This window comes from Malania oleifera, chromosome 7 (assembly GCF_029873635.1).
Source record: "Malania oleifera isolate guangnan ecotype guangnan chromosome 7, ASM2987363v1, whole genome shotgun sequence".
NCBI lineage: Eukaryota > Viridiplantae > Streptophyta > Magnoliopsida > Santalales > Ximeniaceae > Malania > Malania oleifera.
This window is the reverse complement of record NC_080423.1, coordinates 57852977-57873127: the sequence shown is the minus strand read 5'-3', so window position 1 is coordinate 57873127 and position 20151 is coordinate 57852977. Positions and strand designations below refer to the sequence as shown.

The following is a 20151-nucleotide window of genomic DNA, read 5'->3' as shown; positions in this document are numbered from 1 at the left end:
ACAAGCATATATGTACAACAATAAGCACAAATACACTCACATATAATATGCAAATAAGCTCAAGGTGAGATGAAATTTTCTCAAAAATAACTTTTACAATCTTTGAGTAAGGTATATATATGTATGATAATGACTCAAAGATTTAACCCTAATAAAATATTTTTCTCCAAAAATATTTTTCAAATGGAGTGTAGGAGAATCTAGGGTTTATGACTTAAAGATATTTTCGCAAGCACAAGCTAATGAGCCTTTGAATCTTGCAATGGATGTGCAAGATTCACAAGCAAATAATATTAACTCGCAAGAATATTTATCAAATGAAATATGTGAGAGAAACTAAAATAATACTCTCAAAATAATATATAAGAAATATAAGCAAGATGAGGGTAAAAATAATATGATTTAAAAGCAAATGCCCAATATACATAAAACACTCTCTTTAGAAATTGATTTTTCAAAGTAATGATAAAGAGAGGATGAAAAATAGGCTTAGGAAAATGAAAATAGGATATAAGACTTTGAGAGGTTTTTCTAACTAATCATCTTACTAATTATGAGTATGAGGGGGTATATATAAACTTGGGTGAAAATATGACCGTTGAGGATACAAGGGGTATTTTTGAAAATGTTTAATTATGTTTAATGAAAAATAACCTTGTTTAATTGCCATAAAATTTTGCTAACCCAAGAGGTTCGGTCGACCATATTGCTAAGTTCAGTCGACCGTGATAATTTTGAACTACAAAAATGGTCGACCATCTCATGGTGATTCCGAACCATTCATAGGTTCGGTCGACCATGGCTTCGGGTCGGTTGACCGCTCATATGGTTTGGTCAACCGAAGCTAAAATGAACTACAAAAACGGTCAACCGAGTTGTTAGGGGGTTAGTCACTTCATGGTTCGGTTGATGAGGGATGATATGTTCAAAAACTAAACGGTCGACCATGCGAAGTCAACATGTTGACTTCCTAGCGGTTCGGTCGACCAAGGCATTTATAATGCCAATGGTTCGGTCGATCATGGCTTAGTCAACACTCTAACTTTTTAGCCAACAAGGTATTCGGTCGACCAAGCTAGTTATTACCATAATGGTTCGGTCGACCAGGGGTACTTAGAGGTACAGTTTTAGCCCTAAATTTGACCCTAAAAATCCAACTACTTAGAGGTACAATTTTAGCCTTAAATTTAACCCTAAAAATCCAACATCGGTCAACCGAAGTCTGGTTTGGCTCCTTATGGTCAATCTATAGTCATATTGAGCTTACATCCACATCATGCATGTCATGTATTTATTATTGACCAAATTAAAAACTAAAATGCATTTACAATGAGAATAAATATATCCTTCTTTGCTCTTTCATCTTCCGTGGAAAATGCCAGTTGATGTGAGTTTTAAGGTCTTTTGGCTTCCACTCCCCTTTTCCATGTATGTGTTCTAAATTATTAACTTGTTCAAGTACTAGGCACACACATTAGTTTCAAGTGCTTTGTCAGCATCAAAATAGGGATCATACTCAAAAAATCAACATATTGGTGCTGAAGTAAGGGGTATCAGACCAGGATGTCCAATCCATCGGTTCGTGTTAGTTATCAGTTTTTAATAGAGTTGTTTACAAGATTAACTCAAAACTTGTTAGGTTAATGATGAATTTTATTTGGGGTTATATTTAGCAAATTTTAAGGACAAAATTTTTATAAGGAGAGGAGAATGTAACACCTCAGAAAATAATATGCATAGAAGTGTAAAAAAAATAAAAAAAAATAAATAATAATATTATATTATATTAATTAATTAAATAAACAAATAAAATGAATAGTATTATAATGATAATAAAAACTTGTTGGAATAAAGACATAATAATAATAATAATAATATTATTATTATTATTATTAGTAAGTTAACATGAGGAAGCTTCTTCTTTTAGCTTCCTTATTGAATTTCAAAGGAGATTCAATTGAATGGTCATGAATCTCTCTCTCTCTCTCTCTCTCTCTCTCTCTCTCTCTCTCTCTCTCCTCTCTCTCTCCCTCTCTCTCTCTCTCTTCAATCTCTCAACTATTTCTCGACTAACTCGAAAAATGAACATCATATTTGGGTACTAGCTTCGCTTACAAACGTTTTAATCAGAGTGGATTCGTCGTTGGGACGTCGTAAGCACTACTCTAGGGCTAAGGTAAGGGAAATAGATTATGTCGGTTATTTTCAGAAATTTAACCAATTAAATTTTAGTATGTGATTACAGAAATAATATATATATATATATATATATATATATATATATATATATGTATATGTTTTTCTAAGTATTCAGGCATATGGAAATGGAAATTTTGAATTATTATATGTATGTTTTGAGAAAAATCGGGTATTTCATTTTAAGTAAAACCCTAGAGATGATTATACCATTATTTTTCAGCAAAAAAATGTAGTTATCCCAGACATATTATTAGATGATTATACCGTTATGTTTTAGTAGAAAAATATAGTTATCCTAGGCAGATTATGTAATGCCTCGAACCCATAAACCCGGGTCCGGTGCATTATACCTAATAAAATCCTAATACTCCATAATTTATAATATACGCAGCGAAAAACATAAACATAATCTCCACATAACAAAATACCATAATACTATAATACCAGAGTTTACTATTTTCTACTTATAAATCCATAAAATTCATCCATCACCTGCATTTCTATTAATACACATATCTCCAAAACATTTCAGTATTTTCACAACCATTCCTTTCTCAACATCCATAAAACATAGCGACATAAAACATAAAACATATACATCCCCAAAATATTATCAACATATACCCTTTCTTTTATAGTCCTAAAAAATACTAAAACCCTCGAGCTCCCTAAGTTCGACTTCAAGGATGTCCTGAAAAAAAAAACACATTCATATTCGGGTGAGACACATCTTAGTAAGGGAAGAAATATACATATTAAAACAGCATGTGACTATCATGAGGTATATAAATATCATTTTAAATTCATTTGCAAATCATTTACATAAATACTGAAATCATTCTCTGAACCTAACCAAACACAAGCAAAGATTTAACCCACAAGATTACCTAAAGATAGGGGTGATTACCCGCCCATATAAGTAGCACCCCTTTGCTCTGATACTTAGGTAACCCTAAGGTCACAACTAAAGCATACCACTACACTCACCTAACTCAGTAAACCCTCAAGTGTTAGATTGATCTCGTACTCACACCGTTCAACAATAGCTTACCGGAAAAGGCCCTAAGGATAGAGAAATCTACCTGCCCATATAATAGGTTCCCTATGCCCTAATAAGTTATGTAGCCATTGTCACATCTGAAACTTCTAGTGCACTCGCCTTTCTCAGCAAGCCCTCAGGCGAAGAGTTTGCCTTGCTTAATCGTAACATGTTCTACATACATAGATACTTTTAATATCATAATACATTATTCTTTTCTGTCATTATTTAATCATACACATATGTTCATGTTCATAGCTTAAACATTACATTGCATTTCACTTTACGTAATTCTTCAACATTACGTCATTCACATTTGTCCTTTCATACCATGTCATTTCATTATCATTTCATAGCATTTTCCTTTCTTTCCTTCGTACTATGGCTACTCTTTAGCCATCATCAGTTAGTCTACAGCTCCTTTTAACTGTCATCAGTTAGTCTACATAGAAATGTGCTAGATCTGCTAACATGACTGTCTTTCAATTATCTTACATTTACATGGTTGTATTTAACATACATAAGCAACATAGTCCATATCATATTTTATTCTCAATGCTTTACTTACTTAGCCTGCATCTCATACATTTAATATATATTTGCACAGAATCTCATACTACACAATTTAATAGTAAAATTCATGCATGTTCCTGTAAAATAGGCCAACCCATATTTAACATTTATATGCTAAAATACATTTCATTTCTTATATAATTCCTCAGAAATTACTTTTCACTTTCATTCATTTACTTTCACATATACATAACTATATAAGCAGTCCTAGGCTTAGAAAACATAGTTTTACATGGTTGGCATTTTATAATTCACACCAAAACATACATATAATATAACATAATTTATTACCTTTAATTTCATAAAATCTGACTTAATATGTAATTTCCCCTTACCTGACTTCTGAACTACGCTGGTAGGATCCTCGAACCGATACTCACAACGTTCACTTGGACCCTGAATTCAAAAATCCTAACTTAATTAAAATAAATTCCAACTAACTTAAATCTTAAGAAAAACACTTATTTACTACTTCCTAGGTTCCAAATAACATTATTCATTATGAAAATCCCAAAATAACTCACTTACCCTGATTTTGGGATGCTTCCCAAACCTCACAACCCAACGATCAACTCCTACAACCTTACAGAGAATGATCCTACGAACCTCGTAGTGGTTTCGGATCATCAAACCGGGTCAAATTTGGCCCAAAATCGAAGAGAGAAGGCTGGGGTACCGTTTTAGAGAGAGAGAAAAGAAGATTCGTGAGTTTCTCCCTGAAAATGAAGAAAATTCTATTTATAAGCAGGGCTTCGTCGATGAGACACATGGGTTCGTCGACGAGGCACTGTAGAGACTTCGTTGACAAGAAAATACATTCGTTAACGAAATTCAAAGTTTGAAAATTCTCTCTCGGGATTCCTTCATCGATGAGGAACTGGTGTTCGTCGACAATCCCTAGAAGGACGCTCGTTGACGAAGACAGGACATTCGTCGACGAGGCCTGCTTTTCCTTCTAAAAATCCCTCATTTTCCCCTTATTATCCATTAATCCATTTATTTATTATATTTCCTAATTATTTTAATTTCGGGTCATTATAGATTATTAGATGATTATACGATTAATTTTCAGCAGAAAATTATAGTTCTCCCAGGTAGATTATTAGATGATTATACTATTATTTTTTAGCAGAAGAATATAGTTATCCCAAGTAGATTATTATATTATGAATTATCAATAAAATCGTGTGGCATGAGTAATGAATATGTTACTGCATAAATAAACTAGTTAGAATATTTTATAAAAATATATAGCAAAGTATAGTTTTATATAAAATCATGATATGGTAGATTTATACAGATTTATGATATGACAGTTCAGCCGGTTTTATACTGAGTTCAGTATGAAATGATAGTTCAGACGACTTTATGCCTAATTCAGTTTAGACGACTTTATGCCGAATTCAGTTCAGATGGTTTCATGCTAAGTTCAGTTTAGATAATTTTATGTTGAGTTCAGTTTAGATGGCTTATGCCGAGTTATAAAATGACAATTTTATACAGAGATATGATATAATAGATTTTACACAGAATTGTGAACATGTCAGATTTTATACAGACTTTTGAAAATGAGATCATGTTACAGTTTCATTGTATGAATTGTATTTTATGGTATCAGAACCTTGATGGACTAGTTATGATTCAGAGCATGGTAATGCAGTTAGCATGACATGCAGTGCAACCACACTTTTAGATAAAGTATAAGCGAATGACAGTCGATTGACCCATGAAGTGATGTATTGCAGGAGCAATTTTACCCACCGGATCTAGACTAGGTTTGGTGGCCAATCGTACTATAGATACAAAAAATTTGACTTAACCTGGTAAGTTAGTCATGACTAAGTCCAGCTTTCGGGTCGCACAATCCAATCATGAGGGATTATACATGATGATATATGATAGTTCCATCGAGAAATTATTCTATGTATATATATATATATATATATATATATATATATGTAGATTTACGAAAACAAAATTATTTATTTAGCTAAAAGTATGTTTGAGTAGAAAATGTGTATTTTAAATGTTAGAGGTTTGATTATGATATATACAGATGCCTTTTCACTTAAAGTTAAATTAAAGACTATGTTTTACTTATGTAAAAACTCATCTGCCACACATTAATAATAATATATTTCGTCTTACTGAAAAGTGTCTCATCCCATCATTATCTAATACTTTTCAGATGCCTTGAGGAGCAAGTAATTAGAGTAGCGCAGTGGAAGCGTGGGTGGGATAGAAGGTCTTGTTTAGAATTGTTAATATTTTATTTGTGTTGTGATGAGTTTAGAGCTCTATTGTGATATCCATTATTTGATAAGTTTAGATCTTTAATGTGATATTGGGATAGTTTAGTACTCTGGTAATTAGCATTTGAGGACTTTTGCTGTCTTTATCAGTAATTATTATAATATGAAATATTCAGGTTATTACAGGTTCTATCAGAGAAATTTAAGCGAAAATTTTTGGGTTACAGCACTTTATTTAATGGTTTTGCTTGCTCAAGTGTTATTTCTTCAATATTTTGTTTAAGTTCATCTTTCGATTAAATCATTTTTGTTAAGATCTTGTCTACTTTATTTTTTTTTATTTATGTTATTATTAGGCTGAGTTTATTTCATTAATGAATGGCTCTTTGTTAGATTAATGAACTTGGATTGAGTTATTTGTGATTTAAGATCTTGTTTGGTTTATCTTTTTTGTTTAGATTATTATTGTGTTGAGTTTATTTTTTGCTATTGAATGCTTTTTTGTTTTTGTTGAATTAATGAAATTCGTACCTTGGGTCATTATTTAAATGTTTAGATATCGAGTTTTTTGTTTGGTTTAATTTCCTCATAGTCATTTTACTAGTTGAATGAACCATTGGATGAATATATTAGTTGTTTTGATTTTGCCGTCGTTTGTTCACTGTCATCCGTTTCTTGCCGTTTACTTTATGCGTGTTAGGTTCATAGTTTAGGTTCCAATTTGTTTTAATTTCGCCACAAACTTTCAAAAACCCCAAGAAATCGAATCTAAACTATGTTCAGTAAACTGTTTTTTTTTTCTATTTTATGCGAGTTTGAAACCAATCTGCATTCCTCGAGGAGATGATTTGACTTTTTAGGCTAATTATTACATGATATGACTCCTATATTTGGGATAGTCTTTGTGCTACTCATTTTAGAGTGAGTTAGCATATTGCTTTCTCTAATTTTGATTTTTAATTTGGGTTCAGAATTAAGAACATGGCTAAATCCGAACCCAATCTGTGTTTCATTTAATTTTGCAACTCTTAAATTGTTGGTTTAATTTTCTGCAATTTGTTTTTTAATTGTCCTTAGATTATGCTTGTGACCATTGTTGAATTTTGTTTTAAGCATTGTTGGATTAATCTTGTGCATTTGTTTTTATGTAATTTGCTGATTTAATTTGTGTTTATGGGCTATTTTGAAATTCAAAGAGAATGGAACCTAGCTAAGTTTCAAAGCACACACAAGGTGCTTGAAAAAATGCACCCTAGAGCGTAAACATTATTTCCTTGTTGTTTATTGTTGGAATTAGGTGGAGTAGATGATGTTGATGATTATGGTTAGCTCCTCGAAGCAAAGATAACCATGATTCATTTAACACACATCCATAAACTCCTCCAATTTATGGAAAAAGGGTAATGTTAGTACCAAGGTGCATTGGAGCATAATTCTATTTTGTTACACCAAAGGTGTTTGATAAAATGTCCTTTAGAGTATAATCATTATAATTTTCTTTGTATTATTGAGAATAGTTGTATTAGATATTGTTGATGATTGTGGTTTAGCTCCTCGAAGAAAAGATGACCATACTTCATTGAACATGCGTCCGCAAACTCCTCCAATTTATGGGAAAGAGTAATGTTAGTGTCAAAGTGCATTGGGGCATAAATTTTAATTGTTACATAATTGTTTTCCACTTCTAAATTGAGTTCAATACAATGCTTCATTTAAATTTTCTTTAGTTTAATTAGTATTCATTTTACCATTTTATAAGAACAAATCATTTTCAGATATGCCTAAGAGCCAATTTTCATTTTAAATAGTATGATGAATAGTAGTAGAATTAGGTCTCCTTTATTTTTTTTATAATAGTTAAATTTGGAACCTAAAAAAACCGTTCTTTTGTGAAAATGATGTAGGGACTCCCTTAATACTACTTGGTGACACTCTTATTCTTAGGAGTTATTCTCTAAGGCTTTTAGAGTGAGTCAAGTTTTTGCCCAGCTCAACAAAACTCAACTTAAGATAAACTCTAGATAGGTTATCACTTTATGGCTCATCTGAGAGCATAAGGAAACCTTAAAAATGGAAAAAATACATGTAAATATCAACGATGATGAAAATGATGATGGAAAATGCTAAGAGATAACAACTTCAATGATGGATCTCTTAAGAAGGAAAACAGATTGGAGAATGAAGACAAAGTGAGGAACAAAAAGTGGAGAAGACATATATAGATGGTCTAGTAGTTTTGGCGAGGAAAAATGGCAGTAAAAACCCTATGGAGAGTGGGACATAAGCCAAAGAGAAGTATGACAAAAGCCCATCAAAAGTTTAAAAGAGGTTTTGTGAACACCTAATCCTTGGGAACCTAAAAGGCATCTCATAAATGTCTTACCCATAGGAAAACAAAACCTACCTAAAGAAATTAAATATTTGGAAAAATATAAAATTAGACCCCAAAAAGATGCTGTTTAGAGAGTTTAGGTTGGCCCTTCTTCGAACTGCTCCTATTCCAAGTGGAGGAGAGGAACACTTGTTAGGTTTGATACCCCATTAAGATAAAAAGTAAGTAGGAGGAAGTTAGCTTAGCCACATATAGCTCATATAGGGAGCAGGTTAGCTCGGCTAGTGGAGGTCATGTAGAGGAGTAGGTCATCTAAGCCACATGCAGGTCATGTGGAGGAGCAACTCAATTCAACCATATGTAGGGGATGTGGAGGAACAACTAAACTCGACCACGTGCAGACAATGTGGGAAGCAACTCAGCTCGACTATATGTAGGTGACGCGGTAAGCAACTCAGCTCGACCACGTGTAGCTGACATGGAAGAGTAGCTCAACTTAGTTAAGAATGAGATTCCCACATGTGAGAAACAATTACATCTTCTAATAAAGACAAGCCCCGTGTAGAAAGCACTATAAAAGGGAAGGAAGAATTCTTCTCCATGAGGTAGTTACACACAAAAAAAACTTAGAGCTCTCACTCCTCTCTAAAGCTTTTTCCTTTTGATTCTTCATAAAACTCGAAACTCTTACTCCTCTCTAAAACTTTTTCCTTTCAATTCTTTATATTTGTTCATTGGTTTAAGCATTAGAGATATCTCCCAGCGACTCATAACCTCAAGAGTTCATTTTTTGACTTGTACATTTTACCGGTGACTATAAATTTTCATCAACCTTTCACCTTACCATCTTTGCAGTTTGACATTAACTAAATGAATCGAAATTCGACCCTTCCTAAAATAGCTATGCAAATACCTTTTCATAGATAGATAAATTATTTTAACAATATCTATATTATGAATTTTGAGGCACAAAAAATAGTTATGGTCATAATCAATTTAATTTTGTTTAAAATTTTAAAATTTAATAATCATACTAACAAAGTTATAAATAATGTTCACTGAAAGAATAACCCGTCCATCACACTAGTTTTAAGAAAAGATAAAAATATTTGCACTTTTGCAACTGAAAATATATGATTGGATGGGAGAAAAACCAGAGAGGGAAACCAAAAATTTTGGGTTAAAATGAGCTGCTGGTGTCGCTTAACGAGTAAAAGTCTCTTGACTGCATGATTAGGCGGCAGAGACCATCTCGGCCGTCCAAACAGCAGACTAACACCTAGCCGTCGTTGATTAACCTTGATTAAAATTTTAAATGCAATTTTTTGGGCAGGAAAAATTATATAATAGGTGTACAGCTTATATATGTATATATATATATATATATAATTATTTTACACATGCATTTGCCGTCTGTCACAGCGACGGAGCAACGAAAGCAATTCTATTAAGGCTACATAACCTTTTCGAGGAAATAAAAAAAATCCCTTTTTATTTCTCTCATTCTTCTATCTTCTCTTTCTCTCTCTAAAAATTGATGCAGCACTCGTAGAGACCAGATCTGCGAGAGAAGCGAAAACCCTCATTTCCTCTCTCCTCGGGGCTCCTGATCTGCGAGTCTCTCTCTCTGTGCTGATCGTTGCAGATGCTGTAGTGAATCCCTGTAAACGCCTCCTTTTGGTGGTCAGATCTGTGGTATGAGCTGCGAATCTTCAGTCAACCAATTCAAAAGTTTTCATCTTTGCAGATATCTGTCTTTTTTTTGTGTCAGTAGTTTTTTAATTTTTTGGTGTGGTGATGAATTGATGTAATTTCTGAACCGTTCGTTTTGACATGGTACAACGGATTCTGTGGTGATTGGTAATGCCTTGATTAGGTGCGGAGGTTCGAGATTGTTTGATTGAGGAGCAAGATGTTGACGAAGTTCGAGACAAAGAGTAATAGGGTGAAGGGACTGAGTTTCCACAGTAAGAGGCCGTGGATCCTCGCGAGTCTTCACAGCGGTGTGATCCAGCTATGGGATTACCGAATGGGGACTCTTATCGACAGGTTCGATGAGCACGATGGACCCGTGCGCGGTGTTCATTTCCACAAATCTCAGCCGCTATTTGTCTCTGGAGGTATTGAATCATGTCTGTCAATGCGCGTTTAGTATGAGGAGCTTTTGACATATGTCTATTGAATAATTGATTGGCAATTTGTTGTTTGCAATGTGTTCTCGCTGGCGTTGAAGTCCTGATATCAGCAAATTATGCTTTCTTTAGATCAGCTATTGTTGGGCTGCATAGATCTAGGCAATGCCTGCCGATTGGTTGCTAGAAAGTTGACGAAAAGAAGTTAACATTAGAAGTTCATGTTTAATGTTAGTTTGATTTATGGATAATGAAAAATTCACCTTAACTAGGCCCACTAATTGCTTTGGGCTTACTGGATTTGCTGTATTCTCTGAATGCATCAATCTTAGTTAACTGTATTTTGCATGCTTGATCCCACAGCTTTCTGAGTTCACAATGCAGGTAAGCCTTATGTTAGCAATTATACATCTGTTGTATGGTTAAACTGTGATCCCCGATCCCTCACATCTGAATTATAGTTTTATAATGTTAAGTCTGTATCCTGGTAAAAGGTGCAGAGTTAATATGCAAAAACTGAAAATTTTTAGTTGGTTGGCATTGGAAAGAAATTCAGAAATTTAGAATCTTGTTTAAAGGCATACTATGTTTGCAGTATATTGTGGATTCTGTTTCTTTTCTGGAGGGTTCTGCTGGCAGTATGTGTGATAAAAATTGTTTGCTTTTGCAGGAGATGATTACAAGATCAAAGTTTGGAATTACAAGATGCATAGGTGTCTATTTACCCTTCTTGGACATCTAGATTACATCCGCACTGTGCAGTTTCACCACGAATACCCTTGGATTGTGAGCGCCAGTGATGACCAGACCATTCGCATATGGAACTGGCAATCACGGACATGCATTTCTGTGTTGACTGGCCACAATCATTATGTAATGTGTGCCTCATTCCATCCCAAAGAAGATCTTGTTGTGTCTGCTTCCTTAGATCAGACAGTTCGTGTTTGGGATATTGGTGCCCTGAGGAAGAAGACGGTGTCCCCTGCAGATGACATGCTGCGGCTGACTCAGATGAACACAGATCTTTTTGGTGGCGTTGATGCAGTAGTTAAGTATGTCTTAGAAGGTCATGATCGTGGAGTCAACTGGGCAGCCTTTCATCCCACTTTGCCTCTTATAGTCTCAGGAGCAGACGATCGCCAAGTGAAACTCTGGCGTATGAATGGTAACTGGCTTCAAACCTGTCTTTTATTTTTGTTTTAATTCTTCTGTATCTGCAGTGGTCATTAAAGGTTTTTTTGGGAAATGCATAAATTTGGGCCTGTCAGTTCCAGTCTATGTAATCATTGACCTGTTCAATGGAATACTATTTGGATTTGAAAAAGTTATGATCAATTGTTTAAAAGGCAAGACACAAGGCGAGGTGTAAGCTTTAAGGTGTTGAGATGTAAGCCTATATTATTTTTTAGATAAAAATATGTAAAAAAATTGCATATATTTTAAAAATAAACTAAAAAAATAAGAAAAACACAAATTTAATGAAAAAAAATCAAATATAATTTGCATACTACTAGTTGACCGTTGAAAAATTGCTAGCGTGAATTCATTACATAAACCATGGCAAGTGGTAGCTATAACATTACAAAAAGTTCAATTATTTTCAAGATCTAAGGTACAACTTTCAATTATTTTTGAAAGATTGAGATTCAAGAGTTTTAGAAAGCAACTCATATCATGACATTCCTTTAAAATTTTCTAGTCAAATCAAACTTGGGAATCGCACACCCAAAATGCGACCTCAACTAAAGAGGCGCAAAAGCGTGCCTTTTGCATAAAATGCATAGGCATCGGTATGTAATGTGTTAGATTTTTTGGGATTTGGTGTTTTAGATTGACCTTAAGGCATTTTAGGCATGCTCTGCCTTGAGGCTAGCCTCTATTGAGCCTTCTAAAACATTGGTTATGATTATTTTTTCGGTGAGTCTCAAATACATGCTACTTGGGCAGCCAAAAAAATGTGAAACTTTTATTTTATTTTTTTACTTTTAGAGATAATCTAACCATTGAGGTTATATATGCTTGATTCCAGAAACAAAGGCTTGGGAAGTGGACACTTTGAGGGGGCACATGAATAACGTGTCGTGCGTTATGTTCCATGCCAAACAGGACATTATTGTTTCTAATTCAGAGGACAAGAGTATTCGCGTGTGGGACGTAACCAAGCGCACTGGTGTTCAAACTTTTCGTCGAGAGCATGATCGATTCTGGATCCTTGCATCACACCCTGAGATGAATCTGCTCGCTGCTGGTCATGATAGTGGCATGATTGTCTTTAAATTGGAGAGAGAACGACCTGCCTTTTCTGTGAGTGGTGATTCTATGTTTTATGCCAAAGATCGCTTTTTGAAGTTTTATGAGTTTTCAACTCAAAGAGAGACACAAGTGATTCCAATTCGAAGGCCTGGATCCACCAGCCTAAATCAAGGTCCAAGGACCCTTTCATACAGTCCTACTGAAAATGCTGTTCTTATCTGTTCTGACGTCGATGGTGGAACTTATGAACTCTATGTTGTGCCTAGAGACAGCATTGGTAGGGGTGATTCTGGGCAAGAGGCGAAAAGAGGTCCTGGAGGTTCTGCTGTTTTCATTGCCCGTAATAGGTTTGCTGTGCTTGACAAAAGCAACAACCAAGTATTAGTCAAGAACCTTAAAAATGAGATTGTGAAGAAGAGTGGTCTTCCTATTGCTGCTGATGCAATATTCTATGCGGGAACGGGTAATTTGCTGTGTCGGGCAGAGGATAGGGTAGTTATATTTGATCTTCAGCAGAGGATTGTACTTGGTGATCTCCAAACTCCTTTTGTCAAGTATGTTGTTTGGTCAAACGACATGGAGAGTGTTGCCTTGCTCAACAAACATGCTATTATTATTGCTAGCAAGAAACTTGTGCATCAATGCACGCTTCATGAGACGATCCGCGTCAAGAGTGGAGCTTGGGATGACAATGGGGTTTTCATCTACACTACACTTAACCACATCAAGTATTGCCTTCCCAATGGGGATGGAGGGATCATAAAAACCCTTGATGTCCCAATATATATTACAAAAGTTAGTGGAAACAAAATATTCTGCTTGGATCGAGATGGAAAGAACAGGGCTATAGTCATTGATTCAACAGAATATATTTTTAAGCTGTCTTTAATGAAGAAGAAGTATGATCATGTTATGAGCATGATCAGGAACTCACAGCTTTGTGGGCAGGCAATGATTGCATACTTGCAACAAAAGGGTTTCCCAGAAGTTGCGCTTCATTTTGTGAAAGACGAGAGAACAAGGTTTAATTTGGCGCTTGAGAGTGGCAATATCCAAATTGCAGTTGCTTCAGCAAAGGAAATTGATGAAAAAGATTACTGGTATAGATTGGGGGTGGAGGCCCTTCGCCAAGGCAATGCAGGTATTGTGGAATATGCCTACCAGCGGACAAAAAATTTTGAGAGGCTTTCTTTTCTGTATCTCATAACGGGGAATGTTGAGAAACTGTCCAAAATGCTGAAAATTGCTGAAGTAAAGAACGATGTTATGGGGCAGTTTCATAATGCCCTATATTTGGGCGATGTCAAAGAGCGTGTTAAGATTTTGGAGAGTTCCGGCCATTTGTCGCTTGCTTACATTACTGCTTCAGTGCATGGGCTACAGGATGCTTCTGAACGTTTAGCCGATGAGTTGGGGGATAATGTTCCCACTTTGCCAGAGGGGAAAGTGCCATATCTGCTGATGCCCCCAATGCCCATTATGTCTGGTGGAGATTGGCCCCTTTTGAGAGTCATGAAAGGTATATTTGAGGGTGGTCTGGATAACATTGGCAGGGGTGCCACTGAAGAAGACGAAGAGGCTGTTGATGGCGATTGGGGTGAAGAACTGGATATGGTTGATGTGGATGGTTTACCGAATGGAGAAATTGGAGTGGCTTTGGAGGATGAGGAAGTGGCTGAAGAAAATGATGGAGGAGGATGGGACCTTGAGGATTTGGGGCTTCCCCCTGAGGCTGATACTCCAAGGGCTTCTGTTAATGCGCACACTTCTGTTTTTGTGGCACCAACTCCTGGCATGCCTGTAAGCCAGATTTGGATCCAGAGATCATCCATTCCTGCTGAACATGCTGCAGCTGGTAATTTTGATACTGCGATGCGATTGCTGGGCCGACAACTGGGGATTAAGAATTTTGCTCCCTTGAGGCCAATGTTTCTTGATCTTCACTCTGGCAGCCATACCTATCTTCGTGCATTTTCATCTGCTCCAGTAATGTCATTGGCAGTTGAACGGGGATGGAATGAGTCTGCTAGCCCTAATGTACGGGGCCCGCCTGCACTAGTATTTAATTTTTCTCAGTTAGAAGAAAAGCTTAAGGCTGGCTACAAGGCCACAACAGCAGGGAAATTTACTGAGGCCCTTCGAATCTTTCTCAGTATCCTCCACACCATTCCTTTGATTGTGGTTGATTCAAGAAGGGAGGTTGATGAAGTTAAGGAATTGATTGTTATAGTTAAAGAATATGTTTTGGGTCTGCAAATGGAGCTTAAGAGGAGGGAAATAAAGGACAATCCATTGCGCCAGCAAGAACTTGCGGCCTATTTTACCCACTGTAACCTCCAACTGCCTCACTTGAGGCTAGCATTGTTAAATGCAATGACTGTTTGCTACAAAGCAAAGAACCTTGCTACAGCTGCTAATTTTGCTAGAAGACTCCTTGAAACTAACCCCACGATTGAAAATCAAGCAAAGACAGCCAGGCAAGTGCTGCAGGCAGCTGAGAGGAACATGAATGATGTCTTGCAGCTGAACTATGATTTCAGAAATCCATTTGTTGTTTGTGGGGCGACATATGTGCCGATATACCGAGGACAGAAGGATGTCTCATGTCCATACTGTAGTTCCCGGTTTGTTCCGAGCCAGGAAGGGAAGCTCTGTACTGTTTGTGATCTTTCGGTTGTTGGGTCAGATGCTTCGGGATTGCTATGTTCCCCATCCCAAGTAAGATGATCAAGCTGCTGAGCAAGGGGCATTTTAAAACTCAAATCCTTCTGGCAGTGGAGCTAGTCTTGATGATTCATTCATCCCTGCAGGCGAAGGTAAGATACATGAAAGAAGTTTCCAATGAATTGTTTCTGTCATTTGGCTTCCTTTACCCCTGCTGTTTTATTTAGTTGATTATGATTTTCAAGGTAATAAACAACCTAAGAATTTTGACAGGCTATTCTTGTTAGTTGTTCATATACAAGAATGGCCAAGGGCCTTGTTAAATTAGCTGATGGTCATAGGTGAGATAGAATACGTGTCAATGTATGCAATGCCATTTGGTTTGCTTGCATCTGTAATGAGTTCAGGGTTTCTATTGCTTGGCAGTGAAGGACGATTTTCCTTTTTCATTATTTTGCTGTGATGATTTTATTTTGGTTTTAGCCCAGATCCTTTCACTCCAAAATCCTTTTATTCAATTCTTTTCCTTTGGGAACTTTGAATCTCTCCCTTACACTACGCACCACGCTCCGGGGTTGGGGGGATGGTGACTATGGTGGGAGTAGTTTTTTCCCCATTTATTGAGCGAGCAACAAGCAAGGCGGTAATAGAAGCAGGGCAGTTGTAATATTATTAGTAAATTTGTTTACTTGGAAGGTCATAGCCTTAGTTAGCCATTATAGTGGCATTAGTACTAGCAGTAGCATGGGCAAGTAGCATATTAGTGGAGCAAGTGGCATTGGTGGAGGAGCACTGGCATATCTTCGATCTGCTCCCTGAAAAATGCTGTCTTGATGAGTTCTGTACTTTCTAGTTGGCCGAATCAATATATCACGTTTGTGTGTTTATATTAAAATAATATTTATCTGAAACAATATTTGAAGTCTGTTGATTAATGATCTGTTTGGTAGATAAGAATGATATAGAATAGAAAAAATCAGTCTTTCAAATATGACAAATTTTTCATATAAATTTTCTTTCCATTCCTTCTCAGTTCATTTCATTTTAGTGTACCAAGTGTTATTAAAAAAATAGACAAAATATATTGATCTTTTTAGATAAAAAACTACTTTACCTTGCATTTCAAAATCCTAGAATCTTCTTTGATTTAGTGGGGGGAGTGGGGGTTTTGCAGAAATATATATGTATATATTGCATGGAGGCTTTTTGTTTTGTGTCATTTGGTTTTAGTTTTGGATGTTTTATACATTTTGATATTTTAATGAGTTGAGCTGAGAAAATTATTGGGAGTTTATTTTATTGTTGAGAGTAATAGCATTTTTGTTATGTGACTATTAGAACCTTCCATGTTTGCATAAATTTTTTAACGTTATCTAGGGAATTGGTAAATCTATAGTTGAATTTGTATTAATTTTTTGTTATGGCAAGTTGATAAGTAGTAATATATATATAGCAGCATTCCATAAGAAAACGGACGTGCTTAACATATGTCATGAATAAGCTTTACCATTACACTATTTGAAAAAAAGTCATTAATTATAATTTTCTTTACCTTTATAAGGGCAATTTCATTCACAAAAAAAATTATTAGTTATGCATATGCCGTGCAAATTTTGTTGATAGAAAGTATTTTTGTAATAAACAGCTGTAATGGCTTTTAATGCTACTTTTATTTTTTAAAAGCATTTGTAACATGTTTAGTTCAAGGGAGTTCAAGGGGTCATGGGGAAAACCTAGTGAGAGCATAGGAGGGATGGTTCTCATATTCAAAAATTTCAACTTATATTCTATCCTATCTCATTCTCATTCAATTTCATTCCCCAATCAAATTATATTTTGCTTTGATAGACACGTTTTTATTTTGAATTCCTATTGTCATACTAGCTAATACTCCTTATTTTTTTAATGGTACTTTAACTGTATTTTCCTCTTTAATTGGGTATTTCTATTAGTCTTTGTTATAAAAAATACTTTCTGAAAAATGCCAAAAATGGATATAAAGATGGAAAGAATTATTATTGTCGTGATTTTACGAATCTAGAATCAGCACGTGGAAACCAAAAATTACATCTTAAATAATTCAACTCTCATTTAACGAACCAAATAATAGAAAAAGTCATTTAAGTCTAGCTATAAGACCCTCTTTTTTGGGTAAGATTCAACTTTCATGGTATTCCTAAACTTTGACTTTATTTGAGTCATTCGCATGCAATAAAATCTTCATCTGGTTGACACTGCCTATAAGAAACTTGAATTTGACTAGAGATTTGAAATCTCATCTGGTTCCTGTTCAATTTTTAATAAATTCCTAGTTTTTAATATTTGATATATTTTTTTGCTGGTTAAAAGTCTTTGCACAACAAGGTTTTCGTCCATTTGGAACTATATAAATATTAAGAAAAATAAAAATATGAAGCAACACTACTAGAATTTTTTTCCTAAATAAAATTTATTTAAAGTATGAAATAGGATGGCAAGAGCTTATTTATTTTATTTTTCTCATATTAGGAGACCATTCATCGCATCAGAGTATTAATAGTTTATTAGTAACCAACGGTATTTGGATTCTGAAAAAATTAAAATAAACAGAAGAATCGATTTGGATTCAAGAGAGGAAGTGATGGGAAGTTGTGAGCATCGACCACCTTGGACCAGATTATGCATTATGCAAACGAGCTTCCACTGTCGAAATGTCCTGATCGGCTAATCAATTAGATTAAAGTGTCCTTTTTCTTTTGTTTAATTCTCACTCTTCAGTGAGCAGATATGAAATATGAATCGATGACCAAATATTGCTAAAGACAAATCATTTGAAATTTTTTATTATTTTAACTCTCCAAAAGGCAAGATTTTAGACAATGAACATTTCTGGCATAAAAAAGAAAAAAAAAACCCATTGATCAAAAGATTTATTTGGGATTATAACATGTAAGAAAATAGAGGCTTTTAGTTGTAATAAGAATTTCACCGATAAAAAAATTCAGATACATTTGAGAGTGACACTCATCACTCACTGTGAAAAACTGTATTTGGTCTGTATATTTTAATAGGATCTTTCTAACCTTTGGTTCTTTCAAGTAATAGGAACTTCAACTGTCTTCCTCCCCCATGCAATGGGCAAATGAATTGGTTTATAGATTCGTTGTGGCCAAGCTCTAAATCCCCAATAGGCCTGAGTTAGATGATGCTCATGTTGATGTGCTGTCCCTCAAGACTTCTTATTGTCTTATTCAAAAAATTATTGTATTTAAGAGTTATTAATGCTAAATTGAAAAAAATAGCCATCATTTATTGGATGTGCAATTTATTTTTTTGACTCGAGTTTCAAAACTATCGTGACTATTTCATCAATCATTATTTGAACGCACAAGATGTTACAATTCACATTTTAACTGCAATCCCAATGGTCCTGTGTAATCTCTATAATTATATATATTTGGGCTAATTTTAACAATTGCGATTCTTGGGTACAATTCCACCTCGGCTAATGTCTAGGTCATCAAGCTTGGGTGCATTTATACGTTTAAATCCCCTATAGACCCGAGTTAGGTGATGCTCCATGTTAGTGTGCCGTCCCCTCAAGATTTCTTATTGTCTTCTGGTCGATTATTCAACCTTTATATCATCTTTCTAGATAAATCATATATGGTTGAAACAATGCCCACATAATATTGCATTTGAGAGCAATTAATGCTAAATTGGAAAATATAGCCATCATTTGTTGGATGTGCTACTTATTTTTGGCCCAAGTTTCAAAACTATCATAGCCATTCCATCGACCATAATTTGAAATCACAAGATATTACAACTCAAATTTTAACTTGCAATCCCAATAATCCCATATAATCTTTATAATTATATTTTGGCTAATTTTAACATGTGCGATTCTTGGGCACAGTTCCACCTCAGTTGATATCTAGTTCATAGAATTTGGGTGTATTTATACATCTTGATTGTGGTGAATCTCTAAATATGCTCTAGGCTTGAATTAGGGGATGCTTCATTTTAATGTGCAGTCCTTTAAGACTTCTTATTGTCATGTGGTTGATTTGTCAATCCTTATATCATCTTTCTAGACAAATCATATATGACAGAACTATTGCACTTGAGAGCAATTAGTGCTAAATTGGAAAAATAGCCATCATTTTTTGGATGTGCTACTTATTTTTGGTTCAAGTTTCAAAGCCATCATAGCCATTCCATTAGCCACTATAGTATAGTTTTCTATTAAGTTCTTTCCCTTTTCTTGAAACTTGCACCCTTGTGGTTGTCTTTATTGCATGTTCTTGAAGTGATATTCTAGTGCTCCTCATTGTGTTTTCGAGGCAATTTAATCATTTCAATGCTCCCCCTGCCCGCCCCCAAAAAAAAAAAAAAACTTTGAGCCCTAGCTTGAGGCAGTCATAAATATCTTGTGTTACCTTTTTCTCCTCCTTCTCTTTTCATATTTCTCTAATCCTTGAAACTTTTGCAACTTAAATTGCGTGAATACTTACTTTCCTCTCTTACTAGTTCTTTGGTTGTAACTTCTTTTAGTTGATTTGGGGCTACCTTGCTTCTTTCGATCCATTCTATATGGAAGAACTTCTCTTTTGGCCTCATTTCTTGCATATCTTTTCCTTTCTTTGGGACTTATAGTGGTTGGCAAGGGCAAAACCCTTATTGTGGGTGAGTTTGAGAAGGAGCTTAAACACCCAACACAAGTGA

The 20151-nt window shown here is 35.1% G+C and overlaps 1 protein-coding gene across 1 annotated transcript; it reads left to right on the top strand.

Annotated features, from left to right (window-relative positions):
* The first annotated feature begins 9795 nt into the window (after nt 1-9795).
* On the top strand, nt 9796-15896 carry LOC131159445 (coatomer subunit alpha-1). The gene is made up of 4 exons (XM_058114359.1): nt 9796-10090; nt 10272-10515; nt 11198-11692; nt 12557-15896. The coding sequence occupies exons 2-4, from the start codon at nt 10308-10310 to the stop codon at nt 15505-15507; spliced, it is 3654 nt and encodes a 1217-aa protein (XP_057970342.1). The 5' UTR covers nt 9796-10090; nt 10272-10307; the 3' UTR covers nt 15508-15896.
* The last annotated feature ends 4255 nt before the right edge of the window (nt 15897-20151 follow it).

Coding starts and splice junctions, on each gene's coding strand:
- LOC131159445 (XM_058114359.1), top strand. CDS start 10,308: ATGTTGACGAAGTTCGAGACAAAGAGTAATAGGGTGAAGGGACTGAGT. Junction 10,516..11,197: donor GCCGCTATTTGTCTCTGGAG/GTATTGAATCAT, acceptor TTGCTTTTGCAG/GAGATGATTACAAGATCAAA. Junction 11,693..12,556: donor GAAACTCTGGCGTATGAATG/GTAACTGGCTTC, acceptor GCTTGATTCCAG/AAACAAAGGCTTGGGAAGTG.